Genomic DNA, 27,112 nt, shown 5'->3' with positions numbered 1-27,112 from the left:
CCTATACAATGGAACCATATTATCCTTACTTATAATATATGCATAAATGAATAAATAGTTCACATCATGTTGCATGTCTGTGCCGTTCTGTTTCAAAACTAAAGTAAAAAGAAAAATTATCAAATGATTAGATTTCATCCTGAATTTTAATGAGTGTGTTTGTATGTGTGGGCATGTGAACTGGAGAGTTTCTATTATGATTTTATGCCATGTAATAGTGAAGACAAACAGTTACATAGTCTTAATTTGTTTCACATATATCATCACACCATTTCTTTAATGAAAAATGTCATGAGTTATCTGTATATTTCACTGCTATATACTGGTGTGCACTATAGCTATATGAAATGTTTAGTATACAAAGATATATATATGTATATATATATACAGAAATATGTATATAACAACAACAATTCGTGGAGATCGTTTGTTAAATGATGGTGAATCAGATTACTCTGTTATGCATTAACAAGTAAATGTTTCCATCAGTTGGTCTGTAAAGAGCAAAAGTAATGAATATAGATAAGAGTAGATGTATAAGTAGTTTTTTCAATCACTTTAGTTGATTTTTCTGAATTGTTTCTATTAGAGATCTTTGCCAGCCTTCTTCAAGAATGACAGCATTTGGGATATAGTCATTCCATATACAGTATGGAATGTATGCATCGACAAGTATGGAAAAGCATCAACAAAATGAGAATATAACAACAACTTGCTTCATTTAACCAGTAACCTCTACTACATGTAGTGTTAGAAAAATTACATAATCCTTCTTCAAAAATTTAGTGCTGATGAAATAGGGCTATTTTATCATGCCACACTGGATGGTTCCTGGCATAATAAACACACGTTTATGTGCTTATTATGCCAGGAACCATCCAGTATGGCATGAATTTGGATCATTGAAAGGAATGGATCATGCAATAATGTTATGCTGTTCAAATATGTCAGGAACTGATAAACAAAAGCTTATTAAAAAAGTGCCAGACCTTGATGCTTTAAAGGATTAAAATGGAGAATTTGCCAGTTCAGTATCATGTGAGGCAAAAATGCATGGGTGACATCTAAATTTTTTAAGAATTCACTTATGAGTTGGGACATAGAATTAGGATGGAAATCAAGAAAAAAATTTGCTGCTTGTTGACAACTAAGGAAGTCAGTGCAAATGATATTGACCAATAGTTGATGAGAAATAAGCAACAAAACCATTCAAAACTATTATTGCTCACTGTAGCTTTAAACAGTCATGGATATGCCAAATATGGCCAAGAGTAAAAATTGACATCCCATTAGATGTAAACCACATTATAAACCATGAAGCATTTGCATCCATCGACAGTAATCTTCACTACTATTGAAGATTTTTAGGAGGACATTAGAAGATGAAGAAAGTGATAAGGATGACACTCCCCAGCTTCAACAAGTGACTATTCAGTATGCTAGAAAATTTATTACTGGATGATGAATCTGTTTCAACAGGGAAACAGTGCTATATCTGCACTTAAATACGTCACTGATTTTGTTTAATTTCACTCAAAAAAAAGAAAAAACTGCTATGCTCGATCAATTCATTCGCTGCTAAGAACTGCATGTGTAATTATTAATAATTACACATGCAATTCTTAATTAATTAAAGTCATTAGCTTATCTGTTAGTAATTTTGCTATGCAATAATGAAAAACTTGTCTAAACTTGTATTTTTTCATATATACGTATATCTTTTAATCTCTTGACATGCACCTTCATTTAATTGGAGTAGCCTCTTATTTGGGCCAAATTATGCCATTCCCAATGTGGTCCTATTAACCAGAATATGTTGTATATCCTAATATTGACTGAGGGATGTTCCATGTCTGGGAACATAAATGTGGCTTTGAGGCAATTGGCCTCAAAGTCATTATCATTACTGCTTTCTTCAAGTTCCACATTGAGAGGACACAACTCTTCTGAAATCATCTTTTCTTTATCTTTTCTGTCTTTTTGAAAAATGCTATAACCATCCCATTCTATTCTCATGATCATGTCATCCTCTGTTAACCATATCTCACTGACACCAATAATTTGTGAGCTAACTAACTAACTCTATCAAGGCTACAAACTCTTCACCCTTATTTCTAATATTCCTTGCATTGGTGTATAAGCACAGTAGCTCTTCCTTGGTTCCCTGTTCCTTCCGACAATTCCTTATCCCATCATTTCAGTAAGTTGACTGTTGATCCCACTGAGAACATCCCCGCATCCCATCTTGTCTTCCTCTGTCACTTATCTCACACTAATGTTGGTATCTTACATGCATGTTACCACAGTCTAGTTTTCATTTCCCTGACTAGCTACATGCTCTCTTCCTCTCATCAGTAATCTACTCAGCTTCACACTACCACTGTCACTCAACAGACCATCTCTAGCAAGCACCTATCTCCTACCTTCAGATTTATCCCACACATCAACAAATTCAAGTCCTCTTTTCCTGCATATTCTAACTATCATGCTATTTGTAATCATTGCCCTTCTCCTCGGCTCCCTACTATCATAACTTGGTAACACACAATTGTCCCTCTCATGCTTTTTCACTTCACTGTCTCTAGCAACACTCACAAATCACATGCTACTTCATTCACAATTTCTTGCAAATTATTTGTTCCAACCAGCACAGTCAACTCCTCTGCATTTCCTCTCCTTTCTATAGCCTCACTCATTCTTCCTATTGTTGCTCCTCTCATATTTGACACCTGCTCCATTTTCACATCTTTCACTATAGAGTCCCCCATACAGCACTACAGTACTTTTCCACCATTCCACTGAAGTCATTCTTCTCTGACTCATATATGCCACCATCCATCTTACGGTTCCAGCTACCTTAATTCTACTAATTAACCTGCCCATGCCTTAATTCATTCCCTCAACCTCACTAATTCTTTTCTGATATCCTCACTTGTGTTCATATCTTTTGTGCTATCTTCTTTAACATTCCTCATTCCTTTTTCTACCATTCCATCATCTTTCACATCTTTCTCTGTCTTACTACACTCTGCTATGTCATTTACGACACACTACATATGTTACTTCTGGCTCTCGCTACATTCATATCACTCATGTTATTCATGCTACCATCGATGCATTTATTCAGTAGACTGTTTGTTCACTTTTTCATAAATTTCTTACTATGCATTCACTGCTCTTTTACAGCATCTGTCTTTGCTATCAGACACCACTCATTCTTCTTGTTGCATTCTCTTTACTATCACCTTCAGTCACTGATACATTACTACCAATCAAGTCTGCATTCAAATCACACTTTGCACACACACCACTTTTTCCATCACCTTAGAAAGACAATTTATTGACTCATCACATTTATGTGCATAATTTACATAAGTGAACATAATTTGTGTATGTCTCACATTTCACGCAATGATTGAAATTAAAATTTAACTCTTGTAGAGACAAAGTTACTGCCATCTTGCTTTCAATGCTGGTTAGTATACCTTGCTTGAAGTTTAACAATTTTATAAACAAACTCAAGTCCACATACTACAACTGTTGCACATGAGCACACAAATATCCACAATTGATTAGTCAAAAAACCGATCTGGACCTTCTTTCACAAACCATCTGTCAGCATACCACAACCTGGTCATTTATTATTATTATATCTCTATATTTATATATCTTTATAGATACATAGATAACTATATAAATATATAAAGATATATAAATATAGAGATATAATAATAATAAATGACCAGGTTGTGGTTTGCTGACAGATGGTTAATATTACATTGCTATTCAGTTCAAAGATATAGAAATATAATAAAAGAAACACAGCATACAAATCATTCATTCAAAAACAAACAAAGAAAACAGAAGAAATGTACAAAAATAAAAGATATATAGCAAAAAAACAGTAAAAAAAAAAGTTCAAGATTCTTGGGGTGTTATTAATAAAATAGAATATGTACATAGTAGACAAAATACCCTACAAAATATGTTTCAAACTGGCTGGGTCTCTTCAGCTGTCAGACCAATGAAACTTTTATCAAGTACACTAATAAAAGGTGAATATACTGATGCTTGAGCTGCATTTGTGTTCTTTTCTGCTTATGTTGATCTCTATAAAATTTGGAATGAAATATTGCAACCACCTACACAGAACAGACTTTTCAACATGGAAGATCATTTATAGATAATGTCATCATCAAATTTGATATGTACCCTCGGAGGTGTACAGGATAATTATGATAGTACCACTTGAAAAAGTTACACCATTACTAACTTCTGATCAACAATTTTTCTTCAAATTAATCTGTTATCTGTCACGACCCCAACATTATCAGATCTTATATTTCTGTCTTTTAAGGCACTTTTTACTGTATTAGTCTGTCTACATCTTGGTCTTCCCTTGTTGAGCCTTTTTAAAGATAGATTGACTACTGTCTAGAATGGTTGAACTTGCAGCTGTAGTTTCGATTTACACAGGTTGTTAAACTTTTTGATGTGCTTGTTTTTTTTATTTTTTGCAATTCTTTCTATGCAGAAGCTTCTAAGATGTCCGAGAGAATAGACCAAAGTTCAGGTTTGAGTATCGTGGAAAGCTCTGATTGTAAGGAGCCAATGGTGGCATTTGTCGTGGAGAGGATGGCACGCATTGCCGCGATCTGCTCTCATAGTAATGCAAGGCTGGCATATTTATATATGTGGAGGGATTTTTTTGACTGAAATATGATTTTTAGTTTAATGCAGTTAGGTATCACTCTTGTATCCCAACACCTTTTTAAAAAGGCCAGCCAATTTAATTGCCTAGATAAGCGTAGTTTTGACTTACTGTATTGTCTTGATTTGTGTGCTATTTCTTCACCTTGAATTAAAGGCTTAAGTGCTGTGAGGACATCATGTTGGAGGCTTAATGGAATATATACAGCACTCAGAAAGGATTAAAACACATTAGACTCAGTCACCTCAGCAGCCTGCATCCAAGAATCCAGTTTAAATGGAAAAGGAAAATAACAATAGTTTACTCTTCCTAGACACCTTCCTAATGGTAACCTTTCCTTCACTGTATATAAAAAACCTACACATACAGGCAGATACATTCATAAACTCTCCCACCACCACCCCTCTCAACAATATGGCATTATTAAAACTCTAGCCAAGAGAGCCCACAATCTTTGTTCCAGTGGAACCATGCTTTCAACCGAATTCAACCACATACGCACACATCTTCCTTTCCAATGGCTACAGTGATTACAGAATTAAAAAAATAATCAGTTCCTCCCCCATTCCCTGGCCATCTCTTCAGAAGGATTTCAGAAATGACATCATCATACCCAACATCTGTGGCACATCAGAAAAAATAGCTGGGTCCTTAAAAGAGTACAACCTCCACACAGCGTTCAAGCCCCACCATAAACTTGCTATCCTTATCTGTTCTACCAAAGATCAGCTCCCTCCTCTCTCTCTCAGTGCATGAAGTTTATAAAGTACCCTGTTCCTGCAAGCTCGCTTACTTTGGACAGACGGGTAGACCAGAACCACCCGCTTAGAGGAACACAAATCATACATTTGCAATCACGACTATGGTTATTCCGGTCTGGGATATAACCCAGAGGATCTCCTGGGAAAAAACTACCATGTTTCACCATAGTAAATTCAAAAAAAAAAAAAAAAGAAAGACTATTTTTAGAATCTATGGCAGCACTCAGAAATCAACTGAATTTAAATAAATACCGTTGCATAAAACTTCCCAAAATTTGGGAAATATTAATTATCAGAGAAGATCCCACCTTACATCCTAGGCCACCTACAAATGCCCATAGAGGGCACACTACCTAGATAAAACTGTAGTCACCCACAGGTTTCACTTAGTATTGTTATATTTGGGTGTTATTACATTAGTTTTGTTTTTGTAATCCTTGAAGATCTCTCAGTGACTGAGACTAAATATTGGTAGCATTAAAATCAGTTTTAATCCTTTTCGAGTGCTGTATATATTCCATTAAGCCTACAACATAAAAAACTTGCATAAATCTTACCAAGAACACTCAATAAGGAAATACCTAAGGAAATAGATTCTCACATCCCTTTTTATAGATGGGAATTATGAGAGCTCTGCTCCAATCATTCGGAATTCTACCTTCTGAATGCAATGCAGTCACTGTAAAACTTTTATACCTCCATATTTGAGCATTTCTGGTTGAATTCATCTACTCCAGCTGCATTTCCACATTTCAGGTTTGTGATGACTTTTTCTACTTCAAGTATGGATATGTATTCCTGACTGCATTCCTGTTGGAAGTTTTCTAATACCATGCTAAAAACTGCTTGCTTAATTTAGCAGTCTTTCAAAGTAATTACTTCAAACATCGAGAATATCGTTATCTTCAATTTTCATGTCAACTTTATCATCTCTGATTCCTTTCACAATACTTTCTCCCATTTCTAAGCTTTTTTCGGTTGCCACCTTCCTGATATTTATTTTGTATGTTCTTACCAAAGTCTTCCCATGACTTTTGTAGCTAGTTTTATACAGTGCTTTGCTTTCATACATTGTCCTTTGTATTTTCTAAGAGCACATGCTGACTTACTCAGAACTTTCCATATGTTTTATTCTTCTTTTCCTTGATTGCCTCCTTTTTCTTCCTGAGTCTGCTATGGAGTCCTTGCAGACAGCCTCACCATATGTCTCTCTGGCTGAATCAATCAATGTTTTCTTCAGGGTTTTCCACTGAAATTCCAAAATTTGATTCTCGTTTTTAAATTCTTTCATTTTTTCTTTAATGATGTTTGTGTATTTGAGTCTACAGTTCACATCTGAAAGCTGCTCAACTTTTTTTTATTTCAAATTCTCTGTATACTCTTGTGCCCTGAACAAGTGAGAAAACATTCCAATAACTTATAACATAGTCAATAAGACTTTGCCCATTTCTTGCATCTTCTCTCCATGTGAATTCATGCACATTTTTATGTTGGAACATGGTGTTAGTAATAACTAATCTATGTCCTGAACAGAAATCCAGGAGGCATTTACCATTATTATTAGCTTTGCACTTTTCTTCAAATTTTCTCAAAACATTTCTCGATATCTGGTAATCATTTCCTACTCTGTTGTTTAGCTCTCCAACAAGGACCAACTTATCCTTTTTTATTGTGCCAACTGCCTTCTCTAATGCCTCAAAAAATTCCTCCATTTCTTCCTTGGAAGAACCTTATGTGGGACCATAAGCACAAATAAGTCTCTGGAAGAAGAACACCACTCTTTTACATCACAGCAAATATAAGTATGAAAGACTATTCATTGAATCTGCCTCAGCTTTAAGAAACTTTCAAAACCTCAACAAATTTGGGTGCATGAGACTACCCCAAATCTGGGAAACATACATTTTAAGATCATAAGCCCAATGACAAAACACCTAATTTAGCCCACTAGGGGACACTGATTAGGACTCTAGGCCTGATTTCTGTTATCTTTATTCAGCCTCATTTGTTCAGTGTTAGTGCCTGCATGCACATGTCTTTTTTTTTTGTTATCCCTGAAGATGGCAGTGTAATATTGCTGAAATATAGGAAAGTATTAAAGTTTTTTATAATTAATATTCTAATATACGTTATCATTTCCTGAAAAATTAAAATCTGCAAATAAATATCATTGTCCAGTTTCCCATTCTGATTGCCCACATCACTCTACATGATATTGTTGCCTGCCACTTAAGAAGATTATTCTCATATTTAGTGTTGAATAGTATACCTGCTTCCTGTTTTTCCTGATCTCATCTCATCTCCCCTTTTACCCTCTTTTATCTTGTGGTGTACAGGGTTTATTAATCATCGGACCTCAAACCATTCACAGGATAAGGTGGTCAACCCTATGTCCCGGTGTATCCTATGTCTGTAGTGTTGAGTTCTCGAGGCAGTTTGCCTGCTTTGCAGGATGAAAAACCCCAGGATAAACTTGGGGAAAACCCTACTGTCCATACCCAAGACGGGCTAACTTGGCTATGACTGAGGAAGATCCTTCAGCTCCTCACATCACTGACGGGAATCAAACCTAGGACACTCCTTCCCCCAGGCATATGGTTGCAAAGCTCACAACCACTAGGCTAAATTTTTTTCTTCTTCTTTTTCTTCTTTTAAATTTTTTGTCTTCTTTGTTTCAGTCACTTCTATTATGTTGATCTGGTACTTCCAGTTTTTCTACTAGTTCCATTTCTTTTCCATTGATACTTCTTACATTCACAGTACCAATCTTGAACTCTGTTGATTTTGAGTTGGGATGTGCTCCAGGATTTGTTCCAGTAGTTGACTTTGCAATGTTTGCCCTGGTTCCTTACAAAAACAGTAGGAGCCTTATTTAACTAAGCAGAACTCCAGCTGGCATGAAATTCTGTCATGTTGTACCATCATTTTACATTGTGATTTAAGCCAATAATAATACAATTTAGTCAGCTAAATCCCAAATTGCCAGCTCATCCTTGTTCGTTCAGTATCTGGGCAGATACCTAACAGGGGTGCACATCAGAAGAAGGTGAGGATTGGACATTAGGTCATAAGCCCTGGTCAGTTCTCTGCATTCCTTAAAAGGCTATTATTATTATTACATAACACCTCCAGGGAGTCCAAAGCCTCATCGAGGGAGGGTACCTACTCTACAACTCTCCGTCTCCACCAACTTCAACTACCTTCATTATCTACACCAAAGCAAACTACTGCCGATCACCACCACTAGTATTTTCACAAACAAACATCCACGCCCCACAGCAGGATTCGAACCCACATCCTTTTGGCTGGAGAGCGGATATGCTAACACTCGGCTAACCAGGATGCTATGTAGAGGTCTCCTCACACACAGCTTTGGCCCTTAAGCATCCCATAGATAAAATCTGTTTTAAAACAAATTGTTGAAAGAGATGAGAATATAATTTGGAGATATATTTAGCATTTAAAGATTATGAAAAAGCTTTTGATAAATAGAGAAAAACTGTAGAGTATAATGAAAAACAACAAAAGATGCCATTACATTTATTACAAACTATACAAAGTTTATATAAAAACACAAATACAAAGTTACAATTAGGTAACAAATTAACAGAAGAGATTGAATTAATCAAATTGTAAGAAAGGGATGCCGTTTGTCTCCAACTATGTTTTATATATACATATATTGATCAAATTATTAATTAAAGAAGAAACAATAAAACATGATAGGAACAATGAATAGAATTTATAAAAAAAAGGATGAGAAATCCAACTTAAATTTTATAAAGTAATGGCCAATCCTACTCTGTTATATGGTTCAGAAACGTATTAAAAGGAAAGATCAAAGTAAAATGCAGGCTGCAGAAATGAGATTTTTAAGAACAATTCAAGGATGCACAAAATTAGACTATGTAAAACACGAAGCCATTAGAAAAGAGTTAAGATATTTACAACTTAAATGAAATGATAAAGGAATACAGAGAGAAATGGGAAGAGCATTATTTACAATTGAAAGATATCGGCTGCCAATAGAAGTGGATAAACATAGACCAAAGGAAAAGAAGGAAAGAGGAAAACCAGTTGCAAGATGGAAAGACCAGTGCTTGCCTAATGCCTAATCCTTGATAAGAAGAAGAAATAGAAGTTTTCAAATTTTTGTGAGGTTCTTAGAAATAAACTGAATGAGCAGTGCAAGCATAGATATATTAATCAATATGTGAAGAGCAACTCATCATAAATATTTCTAATAGGCACATAAGCCTATACGATCTTCCAAGTATCCATTGATTTCATTATATATAATAGCAAATATATTTATGCTCTTATAGCAAATGCTCTTATATAATAGCAAAAACAATGAACGGTCTTTAGAATAAACATGGAAATTACTATAGAACATATAAAATATTTTAAGACAATAAAATCTGAGGAGTATGCTGGGTTCTGCACTATGGCTTCAGTTGTTGAATGTTGAAATATGGGAAGGATATTGACAGTGCATGGGGAAGTGTTTAAATGATGTGATATCAGAATGTACCCCCAGAGTTTGAAGAATAATTAGAGTAGGAGTGAAATGGATGTGTAATCTAATTAATTATTATGGGGGATTTCAATTATGGTAACATTGATTGGAAGGAAGAGAGGACACATGTGAGGAAGAAACTGAATTTTATTCAATTATTAAGGGATAACTATCTGAGACAGCATGTAATTGAAAATACTAGGGGTGTGAGAGTGCTTGACCTTGTAATAGCATCTGAGAATTTGAATGTAATGAATATGACCATGTTGACACCTATTAGTGAGAGTGATCATAAGGTCTTGACCTGGGATGTGGCTAAAGATGTGGAATTTTTGATTAAGACAGGGTATATGTGGAATTATCGTGCTGGCAAGTATGACAAGCTTAGGAGATTGCTTGGTTCAGTGCCATGGCATGTAAAACTACAAGGGCTGGATGTCGATAGAGCATGGGAAGTGGTCAAGGAGCATTTGTAGGAGGTTATGGCGGACTGTATACCTAGAGTCCGAATAATAAATCAAGTAGGGGTTAAATGGATAAATAACACCATAAAACTTGAGTTGCAAAAAAAAAGAAACAACTGTGGAAGGAATTTAAGGAGAGAGGTGACCTGCAGGCACATGAACAGTATAAAGTGCACGCCAGAAGGGTAACGAGTGTGGTGAGAAAGGCAAAAATGGATTATGAAAGGAAATTAGCCATGCAAGCTAAAGAGAATCCCAAACAATTCTTTCAATATGCTACTAGTAAAAGAAAAACTGTAAATGGCAGAATGATTTTAAGGAACACTGATGGTAGGGAGGTCACTGAATCAGTCGATATAGTGGAATTACTGAGCGAGCACTTTGCAAGAGTATATCACCCAGGTGGTGACGTTGAAGGAATGAAGGAACCATTAGTTTATATGGGAATTGTGGTGAATGAAGTGGAGTGAATAGTCTATTACAGAACCTTAATGTGAATACATCTGTGGGATTGGATGGTATATCAGCACGGGTCTCACGTGAAGCAGCTAAAGAATTGTCAGTGCCCTTGACCCTATTGTTTAATCTGAGTCTCGGGTCTGGTTTAGTCCCAAAGGGGTGGAAAGAGGGGAAAATAGTTCCACTGAATAAAGGAGGATCCAAGACTACTGTTGCAAATTACCAACTGATCAGCATATCAGGAGTGTCAAGGTCTTGGAGAAAGTAGTCAAGGGTAAAATACAGGAATGGATTGATGAAAGTGAGATACTGTATGGGGGACAGCATGGTTTTGTGAAGAATAGTTCATGCCTCAGTAACTTGCTCAGGTTTTATAACTCACTCACAGCTGAACTGGATAAGGGTAATGGGTTTACAGTGATACTGCTGGACCTGGCTGAGGCATTTGACAGGATACCACATGGAATTCTGATCCATAAACTGCAACATATGGGAATGGATATAGGGTTGGTGAGATGGATAGGTGGGTGGTTGATGGAGAGATATCAGAGAGTAGTTTATTCAGGAGTAGAGTCCAAAAGACGGCCTGTGACTAGTGGTGTGCTGCAGGGTTCTGTTCTTGGACCACTGCTGTTTAATTTGTTCATTAACGATATAGGGAAGGATCTAAGAGAAACAGTTCATTTTTATTCGCTGATGATGCAAAGTTGGGTAGGGCAATAGTGAATGCAGAAGATGTCAAAATGTTGCAGGATGACTTGGATAGATTGGCATTCTCGGCTAAGGAGAATGGATGTCAATTTAATGTGACAAAATGTAAGGTTATGCATTTTGGGATGAAAAGATTAGTAGCAGTATACCACATTGGTGCAACTGTACTCCAGGAGATTGATGAGGCCAGGGACTTGGGAGCATTGGTGGATAGGGAGATGAAGTTTAATGGGCACATTGCATACGTGGCTAAATCAGCCTCATCAAATCACTTTGTTGTTGAAAAATACTTTGACAAGCAGAGACAAGCAAGTTATTGTTCCTCTGTACTGAGCCATGATAAGACCTCATCTCAACTACTGTGCCCAGATTTGGTCACCTAGGTTTCTTCTTGATGGGGGTGATAGAGTTAGAGTCATTTACAACATTATAGTGGTAAATGAGTGGAATAAGCTGCCAGAGTCTGTTGTGGGTGCTATGACAGTGAGTGAGTTCAAGGCAAGGTATGATAGATACTGTGAGAATGTCATATAGTTGTGTGGAAATTATGTTTAGGGCCTCCCTCGATGAGTCTAATGACTCCCTGGAGTCGCCTGTAATAATAATAATTCTTTAATTTCATTTCATTATGATTTCATGATCTGTTATTCATGGATAAGGTGATTAGCCCTGTGCTTATAAGCATAGTATTCTTTTGTTTGAAAATTGCATTTGTTCTACTGGCCAGTTTTTCTGGATGGAAGACGAAAAAAAAAAAAAAAAATCTGAATTTCTGGGAGGATAACCCTACCACCACAATATGAAACCTGTTAACTCATCTCCAGTTGAAAAGCCCTGATAAAAATTCTTCACATTCCAGATGAAATTCGAACACAGGTCTTTCCAACCAAAAAGCTTTGTCTATACTGACTGAACTATGGAGGCTCTTGAAGGTAACTCCTTTTAAACTTATGTATGGAAATGAAATAATTATACTGAAGTTAAAAATTTTCATTTTATAAAAAAAAAATCTCTTATATAATAGCAAAATCAATGAACGGTCTTTAGAATAAACATGGAAATTACTATAGAACATATAAAATATTTTAAGACAATAAAATCTGAGGAGTATGCTGGGTTCTGCACTATGGCTTCAGTTGTTGAATGTTGAAATATGGGAAGGATATTGACAGTGCATGGGGAAGTGTTTAAATGATGTGATATCAGAATGTACCCCCAGAGTTTGAAGAATAATTAGAGTAGGAGTGAAATGGATGTGTAATCTAATTAAGCAAGAGATTCGTTAGCAAAGAATGATGTTGAAGAAATTCTGTGTGTATAAGGATGATGTCCATTATGAAAATTATAAGCAGCAGGCCAGAAGAGTCACAGGTATTGTCAAAAAGCTAAGTCCATGTATGAAGAGAAACTGACTCTGCAAGTAAAAGAATGAATGAATTTGAAAGAATATCTACTGAATGCAGATGGTATGTGGGTGACTGATGCAGAAGTTATTGCCCAGCTAATTAGCAGTCATTTTGCTAAAAGCTATCAATCTGGTATATGCAACATTGCACTCACCACTACCTCTTCACCGTATGAGGAAACTCGTCGATCATGAGAAAGTACTAGAGCTGTTGCACAAACGGAATAGGAATTCTACAATAAGGACTGATGGGATATCAGCACGGATGCTAAAAGAGTGTTCAACTGAACTAGCTATTCCTTTGACCATGCAATATAATTTGAGTCTCAGAACAGAGAAGATTCCACAAGAGTGGAAAGAATTTATGGTGATCCCTTTGCACAAGGGTTGGTGCAAAGATCGATGTAGCACTATCGACCAATCAGTATCTCAGGGATGGTGGTGAAGAATTTTGAAAAGTTGGTTAGGGCTTGCATTCAGAAATGGGTTGACTGAGAATCTTTACTTTGCAATGAAGCATGGGTTTACCAAGGGAAGGCCATGTTTTAGAAACTGGCTCACATTCTGTAATAATGTTACCACTGAGTTAAACAAGGAGAAATGTATACACCATGATACTTTTGGATTTTGCTAAGGCTTTTGATAGAATACAGCGTGGAAGAATGTTGCCTAAATTGGAGAGTATGGGATTAGATCATGGACTATTAGCATGGATAAGATGATGGCTGACTGACAGATATCAAAAAGTTGTGTATGGGGGTGTGAATCTTTAAGATTCTAGGTAACCAGTGGTGTGCTTCAAGGACCAGCCCTCGGTCCATTGTTGTTCAAACTGTACGTTAATGACATTGGGAACAATTTGGTGTGTGACATATAGCTATTTGTGAATGATGCAAAGATAGGTAAAGTAATCAAGAGTGCTGCTGATACGTAGTACTTGCAAAATGATTTGAATAGACTGAAATTGTGACCATGTGAAAATTTCTGTCAGTTCAATGTTAATAAATGTGAGGTCATGCACTTTAGTGTGATTATATATCCAATGCTGTATTATATTGGTGGGATTTTACTAGAAGAAATTGATCAAGCTACTGATCTTGGAGTTTTAGTAGGCAGGTAGTTGAAGTTCAAGGGTCATATAGCAAAAATTGTAAAGATAAGAAAGTCATTTTGCCTCTTTACAAGGCATTAATAAGATCTCACTTGGACTATTGTGCATGGGTCTGATTTCCTTGGTGATTCTGATGCAGTGGAAAGAGGGGGGCGGAAGAGAGAAAGAGTGTGTGCGCACGCGTACGCGCATGCAATGGAGCATGCCAAAAATGATATCAGGATTGTGGAATACTGATTATGAAGACAGGCTGGGAATTTGTAGGTTGCAGACAGAAGAAAGAGGGTGATTGAGAGTTACAAACTTCTGAAAGGGTTATATTTCAATTAATGGAATTTTTCATTTTATGGAGCATGTGGAAAGGAGACGAGAGCATTCTTGGAAGTTGAGGATGAATGCTACTAAGAAGGGAGTGAAGACTAGATTTTTCTCTCATAGAGTGATGTGTGATTGGAATGGATTGCTGTCGGATGTTGTGTGTGCAAGTAGCATGAATGAATTCATGAACAGGTATGACAGCTGATGCGAATAATATGGCCTCCTTCGATGAATCTCTTACTCTCTGGAGGTCTCGCTTAATAATAATGATAAAATCATGAGATGATTCTGGATCTTTGGAGATTAGCAGTTCATATGATGCAGGGGTAGTTACATCCTGTACTTCCAGATGACAATGACATCATCAGTGTACCAGAGTTAAAATTTCGGATATTTGCTGGTTATGTTAATTGCTTTTTTTTTTTGTCTCTAGAATCCTTTGAAAAAAGGTTGTAGAGTAGCAAACAGACCATTGGACTTAAAATTCCTGTAAGGATGATGATCCTGTGAAGAAATTTGTTAGGTTTCCACTATTACCACATGGCATCCTTTGAGAAAAAATGCAGTTAATTTATTCCAAAAATTTTGTCTCTATTAAATATAAATTATTAATGACAGCACAGGTCAGAAAAATTCAAGTATTTCTGCATAAGACACTCCCAACATTTGCAGATCCATTTCAACTGTGTGTGTGTGGGTGGGTGGGTGTGGGGGAACCTATCTAGTCTTTTTTCTAGTTGGTTAATCCTTATAAGAACAGAAAATAGATTTTAAAGGTCAGTGTTTACAGGAAAGGTGCTCACTTGGATTGGTGTTTCATGCCCAGCCACATCTTGATCATTCAGAACCAAAAGACTTTGTTAAGGTGAATGGCTAATCAAAGGAACTGTAAAAGGATGCAAAAACAGTTACTCTACAAGAAAGGTTGAAAGTTTCTATACTATCCATAGAAATGAGGAAACGATAGGCTTATATAAGTCTACTATTTGCCAGTATAATTTCATCAAGTGAGGCTATTCAAAACATTCTAAAGCAAAACTTACAGCTTTCTGTAAAGAAGTTATACTCTTCTACTTACTGAAAGTAGAATGTAGGCCATTGAAATAAATATGCAAGTGTGTACAATATTCTATCTCTTATATGATACTTTATCTCAGTTATCCAGATATATTCATAAAAAAAATAAAAATAATTGAATTGCTAGACTTTGAATGTCAGAGAATTAGCTATCCGAACTTATCTTAACCAGATGGCATTATGAGAAAACAACATACAATCAAGAAGGAAGAAACAAACTCCTGTATTAGAGATGCTAATACAGGAGTTTGTTAACAAATCATTAAAACTAAAATGAACATAATTATCATTCCAACTTTGTGCTTTCACAAGCTTATGCAGTGGTTACAGTGGATATGTATATGCTGTGAATAACATCCAGTAATACAACAACTGTTGTATGAAAACTTCAGTTAAAACCTTTGATGGTATGACAAGTCACTCTGTGTGCTTGCTTCTAATATGAATTAAATGTATAGGATTTTCATTTTAAGTGTTTATAATATTCTTGAAATGCAATGAAACTAATTTCAAGGCCAGTAATAATTTTTATGTTCTTTACTATCATATGGTGCAAAATAATTTTATGTTACTGGTAATGCTGCTTAAAGTAACATTAATAGTTAATTCTCATATTGTTTCTTTAGCATTAATCAGCCATATAAACAAAATTCCATATCTAACTTAAGAAAGCTTTCAACCACTTACATGCACACATTGTTTTCATTTATAATGAATGCATGACTTATTTTGTATTAACATTCATGTTTTTTCATAATTTTCAGGCTGCACCTTGGTTAAAAAAAATAGATCTACCAAGCCAGAGTAAGCCGCGATTCAAAGGTTATGATCAGCAATTTATGGGAAAAGCAAAGGTTTTTTTACAAAATTTTTTAACAGTATGTTACTTCCATTTTACTAGCATTATATTTCAAAACTTCATATACTTTTATATATATTATTTTCCCATGTAAAAAGAAATTTGAAATGAAACTGCCCCCCAGTTTCATTTCAAATATAGAATGAATGACACCATTGAATACTGTACTACAGTCATTTCAAGTGCACAGCAAATAGGAAAAATGTCAAGTAATAGTTACCATTGTCTTTTAACCCAAAAATTTTATTTTACTAGAAGAGTATTTATTTAATTGCCTATCATTACTCTATTCATCATCTGTTTTGCAGCACTTTGTCTCTCATATCTCTTTAAACACTATGTACTTGTTAAATGCCAACTGAAATCCACACATTTTTGTTTTCAGAAACAAATCCAAAACTCAAATGCCATCATTGTTGTAACACAAGTTACAACTTTGGAAACAACAATTGCAGAGTGCTTACTGTATTTCATCACCCATCACCATTCTTTTTGTAGATTGTTCACTCTTTTTTGTGTGTTCGTATGCAGTGGGGGGGGGGGACATTAGTTGGACATTCCAGTGCAGATTCTTGGCATGTTTTCACATAATTTGTAAGAATTGCATAGCATTGCTAGTGAAGACAGAGATTTCGACTTCTAGGCTATCATTCAGTATTTATTATTTCTTATACACAAGCATCTGATTTATGATGATTAGGATTTCTATACTTTTCCAATTGCTGTCTTCTGCTATGGATGTCATTGAGGTAATCCATGACAGAAGGTAGAATAAGCAGCCTTTGCATGTTAGTCTTCATTTTTGAAATTATGGATTCTACAACCCTGTTAGAATAACTCTTTTTATTATCCCAACATTTCGATCTTCATATCAAGATCATCATCATCTGGAGCATACATAAATATACAAGACATACTGCATTACTCACTGGCATGACCTCTAGTGAAAACAAATAATTACATCAAGCTAATTTAATTTTTGATTACATGAATAAATATTCTTGCTTACAGATGGTAAAGATGGTTTTCCTCCCAGTAACAGTAATGTCCTAAAAAAAAAAAAAAAAAAAAAAATATATATATATATATATATATATATATTACAACATGAATAAACTTTCTTATAGAATTTTTTTTTTTCCCTCCTTAACAGTGATGTCCTATTTTTCAGTATTAAAGTTATTATAATAACTAATATTTAAGGAATTGACAGCGTATACTGGAAATATAGATTAAATAAACTTTAATATACACTTTCCGATATTTCGGCAAACGTTACGTTGCCATCTTCTTGGGAACTTACTAAAAAGACACGTGCACACAAGTACTAATACAACAAATGAGACTGAGGCTAGGACGCTAGCGTTTTCCTAAAGTCCTGATGGTGCCCCCTGGCGGGCTATATTGGTAGTTCTTGGCCTTTGGGCTGAAGTTCTTTTGATAAAAGTTTCCCAAATTTGGGGCAGTTTCATGCATCCAAATTTGTTGAGGTTTGGCATGTTCCTAAGGGCCGAGGCTGATTCCATGAATAGTCTTTCATACTTGAACTTGCTGCGGTGTATTACTGTGGCTTTCTTCCATCTTATTCTGTGGCGAGTATCCAGAGCGTGGTCTGCAAGCCCAGAGTGGCTGTACTGGTGAAATCGGATGTAATACTTGTGTTCTGAGATTCTGATATTTGCTGTCCTGCCTGTTTGGCCAAAGTAGGACAGTTTACAGCTGCAAGGGACCTGGTATACACCAGGTAGGTCTAGGGGAAGTGGTTGGTCTTTGGTGGAGCCGATAAGGGATGCCAGTTTTCTATGTAAAACTTCATCTCCCTATCCACCAAGACTCCCAAGTCCCTGGCCTCATCAATCTCCTGGAGTAGAGTTGCACCAATGTGGTATACTGCTGCTAATCTTTTCATCCTAAAATGCATAACCTTACATTTTGTCACATTAAATTGACATCCATTCTCCATAGCCCAGAACTCCAATCTATCCAAGTCGTCCTGCAAGATTTTGACATCTTCTGCATTCACTATTGCCCTACCCAACTTTGCATCATCAGCAAACAGATGAACTGTTCCTCTTAGATCCTTCCCTATATTGTTAATGAACAAATTAAACAGCAGTGGTCCAAGAACAGAACCTTGCGGCACACCACTAGTCACAGGCCGTCTTTTGGACTCTGCTCCTGAATAAACTGCTCTCTGATATCTCTCTATCGAGCACCCACCTATCCATCTCACCAACCCTATATCCATTCCCATATGTTGTAGTTTACGGATTAGAATTCCATGTGGTATCCTGTCATATGCCTTAGCCAGGTCCCTTATCCTGTTCAGCCATCACTGTGTTATAAAACTTGAGCAAGTTACTGAGGCAAGATCTACCCTTCACAAAGCCATGCTGTCCCCCATACAGTATCTCATTTTCATCAATCCATTCCTGTATTTTTCCCTTGACTACTTTCTCCAAGACCTTGACAACGACTCCTGATATGCTGATCAGTCGGTAATTTGCAACCGTAGTCTTGGATCCTCCTTTATGCAGTGGAACTATTTTCCCCTCTTTCCACACCTTCGGGACTAAACCAGACCCGAGACTTAAATTAAACAACATGGTCAAGGGCGCTGATAATTCTTTAGCCACTTCACGTAAGACCCGAGCCGGTATACCATACAATCCCACAGATGTATTCACATTAAGGTTCTGTAATAGACTATTCATTTCCACTTCATTCATCACAATTCCCGTATAAACCAATAGTTCCTTAATTTTTTCAATGTCACCACCTGAATGATATACTCTTGCAAAGTGCTCGCTCAGTAATTCCACTATATCGACTGATTCAGTAACCTCCTTACCATCATCATTCCTTAAAATCATTCTGCCATATACATTTTTCCTTTTGCTTGCAGCATATTGAAAGAATTGTTTGGGATTCTCTTTAGCTTGCATAGCTAGTTTCCTTTCATAATCCGCTTTTGCTTTTTTTTACCACACTCATTACCCTTCTGGCTTGCGCTTTATACTGTTCATGTGCCTGCAGGTCACCTTTCTCTTTAAATTCCCTGCACAGTTGTTTCTTTTTTTGCAGCTCAAGCTTAATGGTGTTATTCATCCATTTAACCCATACTTGTTTTACTATTCGGACCCTAGGTATACAATCAGCCATAACCTCCTGTAAATGCTCCTTGACCACTTCCCATTCCCTATCGACATCCAGCCCTTGCAGTTTGACATGCCATGGCACCGATCCAAACAATCTCCTAAGCTTGTCATACTTGCGAGCACGGTAATTCCACATATACCCTGTCTTAATCACAAATTTCACACCTTTAGCCACCTCCCAGGTCAAGACCTTATGATCACTCTCACAAATGGGTGGCAACATGGTGATATTCATTACAATCAAATTATCAGATGCTATTAACAGGTCAAGCACTCTCACACCCCTAGTATTTTCAATTACATGCTGTCTCAGATAGTTATCCCTTAATAATTGAATAAATTCCATTTCCTTCCTCACATGTGTCCTCTCCTCCTTCCAATCAATATTACCGTAGTTGAAATCCCCCATAATAATTACCCTCCTTCCATTAATTTGTTTATGCATACTATATCCACCATCTATTCCATCACCTGGTCTATTGCAGCACCCAACTGTATATTTTGTTCTGCCAGTCTCAATCTCACACCAAATAGCCTCAAATGAGCTCTTTTCACTATCCTGCGATACAACTTCAATTCTCCTTGGCTGCAGTTCATCAGCTATCATCAATAACACTCCTCCCCCCATTTTATTCTCTCTGTCCCTCCTAAACACACTATAACCTACACATTCTATCCCACTAACTATATCATCTTCCGTCAGCCATGTTTCACTAATGCCAATAACCTGTGGCCAGGAAGAGCCAGTCAAGGCCAAAAATGCTTCCTTCTTTTTCCTAATACTCCTGGTATTAGTATACATTAAATGCAGAGGTCCCTTTGTCCCACCGCTATCTTGATGCATTATTCTAACTATCCCATTCTGATTTCTTGTCCTTATTACTGGCTCGGGTACATTATATACATTCTTACACTCAACTGTCTCACTGATATCTGCATATCCACTCCCCCCCCCCTCCTTGGTAGTTCTAGTTTCCCTGGTTCTGCACATCCTTTTTCACTTCATTCAGCAACTCTTTTTCCAGTCTCTGCACACCAAATCCATTGAAATGCAGGCCATCCATCTTGTATAAATCCTTTCGCCCATCAAACTCATTCCACACCACACCGTCTTCATAACCTGCGCATAAAGTAATTTGTGATTATGGCCTTCCTTCTAAACTCCTCTCTGTCGTACTGCAGCAACAGACTTACCATCCTAACTCTGTCACTCTTTTCTTATGCTACCTTTAACAATACTTTCAAGTCCTCTCTCATAAAAAATTTATCTCCTTTCAATTCATTCGTACCCGCCACAACTATCAATTCTTTCACCCTCTGTTTTTGCGCTCTAATACTCTCACTTACATCCTTAAATTTCGTACTCGGTAAGTACAATTTAGTTAAACTCACATCTATCACTCCTCTTAATAACGAGTCACCATACAACACTCTTTCCTTCATTTCAGAAACTCTCCCACTCTTATGCTTATTTTTCCTTTCAAACACTTGTTTATTTCCGTTAGCCGAGGCATTCTGGAAAGAATTTTGCAGGTGCTCTAACTGCCGCTGTGCACTTTGTATCACTGCACGCAATCTAGCGATCTCACCTCCCTTCAAATAATTCCTCATTTTTTTCATCATTTAAACCATTTTTCTCTCTCTGTATAGTTGCTTTCACTCTCACTTTGATCACCGCTCTCATTGCCATCTTGTACAACATCACAATTCCCTATTAAGCCACTATTTTCACTCACATTCTGGCTTTCTTCAACCATAACTATCTCATGACCTGACACATACTTCACTTCCTCACTTTGCTTACACTTTCTGCACATTCTCCCACCACTATCACTTTCCATCCAAACTCCAGCTTCCTCCGGGAATGCATACATCCCACACACATCACATTGGACAAACTCCCTCACATTACAGTTTTTGAACAAAGGCGTCGTATTTTTGGATGCCATTATCTTACGTCGCATTGGCACCATGTCTATTCTATGAAATGTATCATTAAAATACTAAATTAAATAAAACGGAATTCACACCAAAATCACACAGACCCAACAAGCTATCAAAAATAGACAATATTACGTTATGATTTAAACCAATATTCCAATTTTCACTCAAAATTATACTTAGCTTTCGGGAGCTCTCTGAAAACACTACACACCCTCTAGTTGCTGGTTATAGTTTTACTGTAGTCTGGTTTGCCTTTGTTTTTTATTGAGGTCTGGTAGAGAATTTTGTTAATAGTGTTTTGGCTGTATCCATTTTTTTGAAAAGTATTACTGATCACTTTAAATTCGTTTTTCAGTGCCTGTTCACTGGATCAGATCTTCAAATCCCTGTTTTTAGGTATTGATGATGCCTAGTTTTTGTGTTGGGTGGTGGTAGGAGTTTATGTGTATATATGGCAAGTATGTGTTGGTTTTCGGTAAACAGTGAAGGAAAGATTGTCTGAGGGAAGACGTGTGACAAGTGTATCTAGAAACGGTAGTGTGTTATGTTTTTCAATCTCAATTGTGAACTGTATGGTATGTTGCAGGTGCAGTAAACACGGTATACTCCAGGGTGGGCCAGCATAGGGAGAGGTTTTTTGGATGAGTTGAGTAAGCTTTTTAATTTTGCAGTGGTTTAAAGGTGGCTTTGAGGTTGTATTTTTGTAGTACTCTGTTTATTTTGTCTGATGTCCCTTTAATGTAGGGAATGGTTATAGTTTTACTGTAGTCTGGTTTGTCTTTGTTTTTTATTGAGGTCTTGTAGAGAATTTTGTTAATAGTGTTTTGGCTGTGTTGTGTTGCTTGTTTAGGTGGCTAAGGAAAGTGTCTAGTGTCTGACGGCCATGAGACCAAATTGCAAAAACATCGTCAACGTATCTGCGCCAAACTTTGGGTTTTAAAGGGGAGGAACCTAGAGCAAGTTGTTCAAAATGTTCCATAAAATGGAACATTGTATATTTATGTATGCTCCAGACGATGATCTTGATATGAAGATCGAAACGTCGGGATAATAAAAAGAGTTATCTGACACGGTTGTAAAATCCATAATTTCAAAAATGAATGCTGATCACCGTGTAACACTAAAAGAAAGGTTTGCATGCTAGTCTTGAAATCTTCGATTTCCACAATCATAATATAACATTAAATAAGTAATTTCCAGCAAATAATCTAGGAATTTGTGTGTGTGTGTGTGTGTGTGTGTGTGTGTGTGTGTGTGTGTGTGTGTGTGTGTGTGTGTGTGTGTGTGTGTGTGTGTTTTTCTGGCTGTTTTTTAGGATGAGATATTGGTTTTGATTAGGTTTTGGTTTAGACATTTTAAAATTAAAGAAATATGAAACTTAAAAAAACATAATAACATTTTTGATGAACAGGAAAGTCTTTACACTTCCTGTGATTCCTTTGTTTATAACCTAAAAAAAACTTCTTAACATATATGTAATACCTTCACATGCTTTCCAAATTTCAGGTCCCCCCACCACCTCCCTACATTCCAGGCCCTTCACTGACAGACATATGAAAACAACTCCACAGCAGCAGTCTTGACTATCCCAACCATCCTAATCTTTTATGGCTAATTCTGGGAATATAGAAGAATATATGAGGGGAGAGTGGTAAGTTCTGATAAACACCTAGAACAAAAATTATATTAAAGCAACTGATATGACCACAAGAAAGAACATACTGGTAGCAGAGTTATGAAGGTAACTTGTATTCTTATATCCTTGTGCTTTCTTTCTTGTGGTTATATCAGTTGCTTTAATATCATTTTTGTTGTAAGTGTTCATCAGAACTTTCCAGCACCCCCCCCCTCGTATCACCTGGTATAGTTCTTGCTTTGAAATAAAATTTTCTATCAAATTTGCAAATATATCAAAGATGAAAGTCTGAGTCTCTGTAACTTAGTCAGTAATATCATTACTCTTTGGTTGATGCAAAGAACCATCATAAGGGCTTTCTATCTGAAGATTAGCTGATCTCTTACAAAAGTTTTCAAGGATTTTTGCTTTTCCTCTTGAAAACTTCAGTTTTTCATCCTGTTAAGCAGACAAACCAGCCAGAGAATACAAGCAATTAACAGACCCAGAAGATTATGTAGATAGGATTAACCAACCCAGGTGTTTAATAACGGCATTACAGGTTCTGTAAAGCAGCTTACTTGGCTGATAGTTTTGAGCCTAACATGTTCAGAAAAAAAGAAGAATGAAAATCTGTGGCTGCTTTTCTGCTGTAAAGGCTTGCATAAGGAGAACAACAACAGTAAGCAAATTATGTGATACTGAAAAACTTTTGCAGGACTTCACTGCCATGGAACTGAATAGTAACATGATCAACATAGCATACAAAATGATAGCTTTGAGTGAAACAGAACATAAATTAGATTCTAAATGTTTACTGGGTTAAAAAAAAGAGTGCAGTTTTATCTTAAGGTTATATTTGATTATATTTGACTTAGTTATGAATTACAAGAATCTGTGAACAGTAAATATTTATTAACTCTTAAAATACTGAATTCCCTCAGTAGTGTATTATCTTTAGGTTAAGAAACAAATGGCTAAGATTTTGTGTAACAACAGCTAATATTTGCACATGACAAGTTACTAAAAATAGTGTCCAAACAGGATTATCTAAATTAAGTGTCAGCAGGTATAAAAAAAAAAAAAAAACAGTTAATCACTTTCTTTTATTACATTTCAAAAAAATAAATAAATCAAATTTTTTGTACCTTCAGTGGACATACAGAATACTATAACAGTACAACACATTTAAGCTATTATTAACTTTCTAATGAACAGTTTCTTCAAAATTAAGATCTTATTTGTCTCTAGTATTGTCAGACCTTACATTTTATTCTTTGAAGGTACTGCTAATTACATCAATCGATAGAGATTTGCTCTCTCTCTATGGGTCTTCTTCCACCATTCTGGTACAAACATCTGTTTGTTAACCATTCTCCTACTGTGCTGTTTAAGCATCCTATATAACTGTTGATTAAATCAACTTCATTTTTGAATGCTAATAATAAAGTTCCTATTCTATATCTTTAGTTTCAATATAATTTGATTGCACCATCAATTCTACCATATGTTAACACTCTGCTTTCCTCAGAACGCTTATATCCATAGCAGATAGTCTTTAATCATTTGTTTTATATTTAATCTGAGTTTCAAATCTATCTATTAGTTAAAATGGGTATGAATTATGTTTGTTTACTGCTAATTGATGTTTTTGCTACTTATTCCACCTAAATTTATTCAGCTGGCTCCTCACATCAGCTTTATCTGTTTACGTACTTAATTTTCCATCTTTAATTTATATAATTGTTAATTACCATATTTAATTTCTACACTAAAAATCACATTAAATAGCTGAAATGTTTTTTTACTTGTTCTATATATTTATGATTGAAGAATACATTTAACGATTTTCATGTCCTTGCCTATTTTTTTATAATTTTTTTTTTCTATTTATTGCTGATTTTCATACCAGATTTGTCATAGTAATTATTCAGATTGGTTAAGGAGTTGTAGTGAATTTACTGTACAGAGGATTTGAAATTGGAAGTGATCACCATTTAGTCTTGAGCAGGATAAAATTGAATTTCATATTGAAAAGAAGGACATGTAAGAAAGTTTTAAAGTGAATAAAAGTTGAGCAACTCTCAGATGTGAACTGCAGACTAAAATACACAAACATGATTGAAGAAAAAATGAAAGAGTTTAAGAATAACAACCAAACTTTGGAGATTCATTGGCAACCCCTGAAGAAAAGACTTATTGATTCAGCCAGAGAGGCATGTGGTGAGGTTGTCTGTAAAGATAGAAAAATCAAAACTCCATGGTGGACACAGGAAAGAGGCAGTGAAAGAAAAGAATAAAGCATATCAAAAGTTCCTGGCAAATAAGTCAGCTTGTGCTCTTAGAGAATACAGAGACAAATGTAAGAAAGCTAAACACTGTAAAGCTAAACAAAAGTCATGGGAGGACTTTAGCACGTACACACACACACACACACACACACACACAGCACTGATATATAACATGTTTTGTAATCTCTCAGGCCTGAGGTTAATAAAAAAAATAAAATTATAGTGTTTTAAACAGCTTTTCTCTTGGCACTTTATCATATACCTCTTCCAGATCTATAAAACTTGGATACAGATCCATGTTCTATTCATGATCTCTGAAATATTTTTCTTAAATAACAAAATCTCATTTTGACAATCCCTAATTGGTTTAGCCTTAGAAATTTTCTTTTCACAGTTTTTCTTTGCCTCCTCTCAAGCATGTTTAGATAAATATTATCTGAAACACTCTCAACTGGAAAATTCCTCTAATTCTTATATTGAGTTTTATTTTCCTTGAGAGAAAAAAATGGAGAATGTCACCAAAAACCAGCTTCTTCACTACCTATATACCCATCAATTAGCAATCAGCAGTGTGGATTCTGCATTTCTCATTCTGCAGCAGTTACTAACTTCACCCATTTCTGGACACATTAGTCATGGAAAAATTTGGAGAATCATCTGACCACTCTTGCTTTTTCCAAAGCATATTTTCATGAAACGTGTGTAAACATACAATTTTTTAAGCAGCTTTTCTCTTGGCACTTTATTATATGGCTCTTCCATTAATAGTCAAATATTTTCTACTTCTATCCTTTTACATTTCCAAGATTTTTACTACCTGCAATACTGAAATATACACCCACGACTGTATTCCTCATGGATACTTTCTACATCTCTGAAGGTAACTGTGGAAAAAACAGTGCAGGAAACTAAGCAGAGGCATGCTGCTTTTGTAGAATAATGTACCTGCTCACACTGCTCATGAAACCCAACAGACAGTACACAACTTGGGCTTTCAATGTCTGCCTTATCCACCCTATTCACCAGACCTGGCCCCATCTGACTATTTCTAATTCCTAAATTTAAAGAAGCGGTGCTTAAGAGTCAAAGCTATATAACTGAGAGGAGACCTCCACACAGCCTTCAAAGGAATGAGGAGAACCGACCAGGGCTATTGACTTAATGTCCAATCCTCACCTTCTTGTGGTGCACCCTGTTAGTTATCTACCTGGATACTGAAATGATGACGATGGGCTAGAAATTTGGGATTTAGCCGACGAAATTGTATTCTTATTGGTTTAAACCAAAATTTCAAATGATGGTACAACATGACAGAATTTAATGCCGGCCGGGGTGTCACCCAGTTAAACAAGACCCCCCCCATTGTTTTTGCCAGGGAACCAGGGCAAACAGTGAAAAGTCAGATACTGAAACAAATCCTAAAACTTACCCAAATTCAACATCACCAGAGTTCAAGATCGGTACTATCAACATAAGAAGCCTGAATGGCAAAGAAATGGAGCTAGCTGAGGAATTGGATAAGTACAAGATCAACATAATAGGAGTGACTGAAACAAAAAAAAAGGCAAAAACTGGTGAGATCTTTCTGAGCAATAAATACAAAATGTTATATTCGGGCAATGACAATCAAGGAAAAAGGAGGAGTAGCCATAATATTCAACACTAAATATGAGACTAATCTTCTTGAATGGCAGGCTAATAAGAAGTCT

General features: G+C 36.1%; 1 protein-coding gene across 2 annotated transcripts in view; it reads left to right on the top strand.

Annotated features, from left to right (window-relative positions):
- LOC150100328 (sorting nexin-25-like) overlaps positions 1-27,112 on the top strand; it is a 350,110-nt gene that overhangs the window by 236,383 nt on the left and 86,615 nt on the right. For both annotated transcript variants that reach the window (XR_016549234.1, XM_090402426.1), the window contains exon 16: positions 16,301-16,414. Coding sequence is in view for 1 of the 2 variants with exons in the window: in XM_090402426.1 (XP_090258552.1) it covers positions 16,301-16,414 (114 nt within the window). In the remaining variant the exon portion in view is untranslated. The remainder of the gene's footprint in view (positions 1-16,300; positions 16,415-27,112) is intronic.

This window comes from Typopeltis vanoorti, chromosome 13 (genome assembly GCF_054136105.1).
Source record: "Typopeltis vanoorti isolate ZY-2024b chromosome 13, IOZ_Tvanoo_1.0, whole genome shotgun sequence".
NCBI lineage: Eukaryota > Metazoa > Arthropoda > Arachnida > Uropygi > Thelyphonidae > Typopeltis > Typopeltis vanoorti.
The sequence above is the reverse complement of the archived record's forward strand: the minus strand, read 5'-3'. Positions and strand labels throughout refer to the sequence as shown.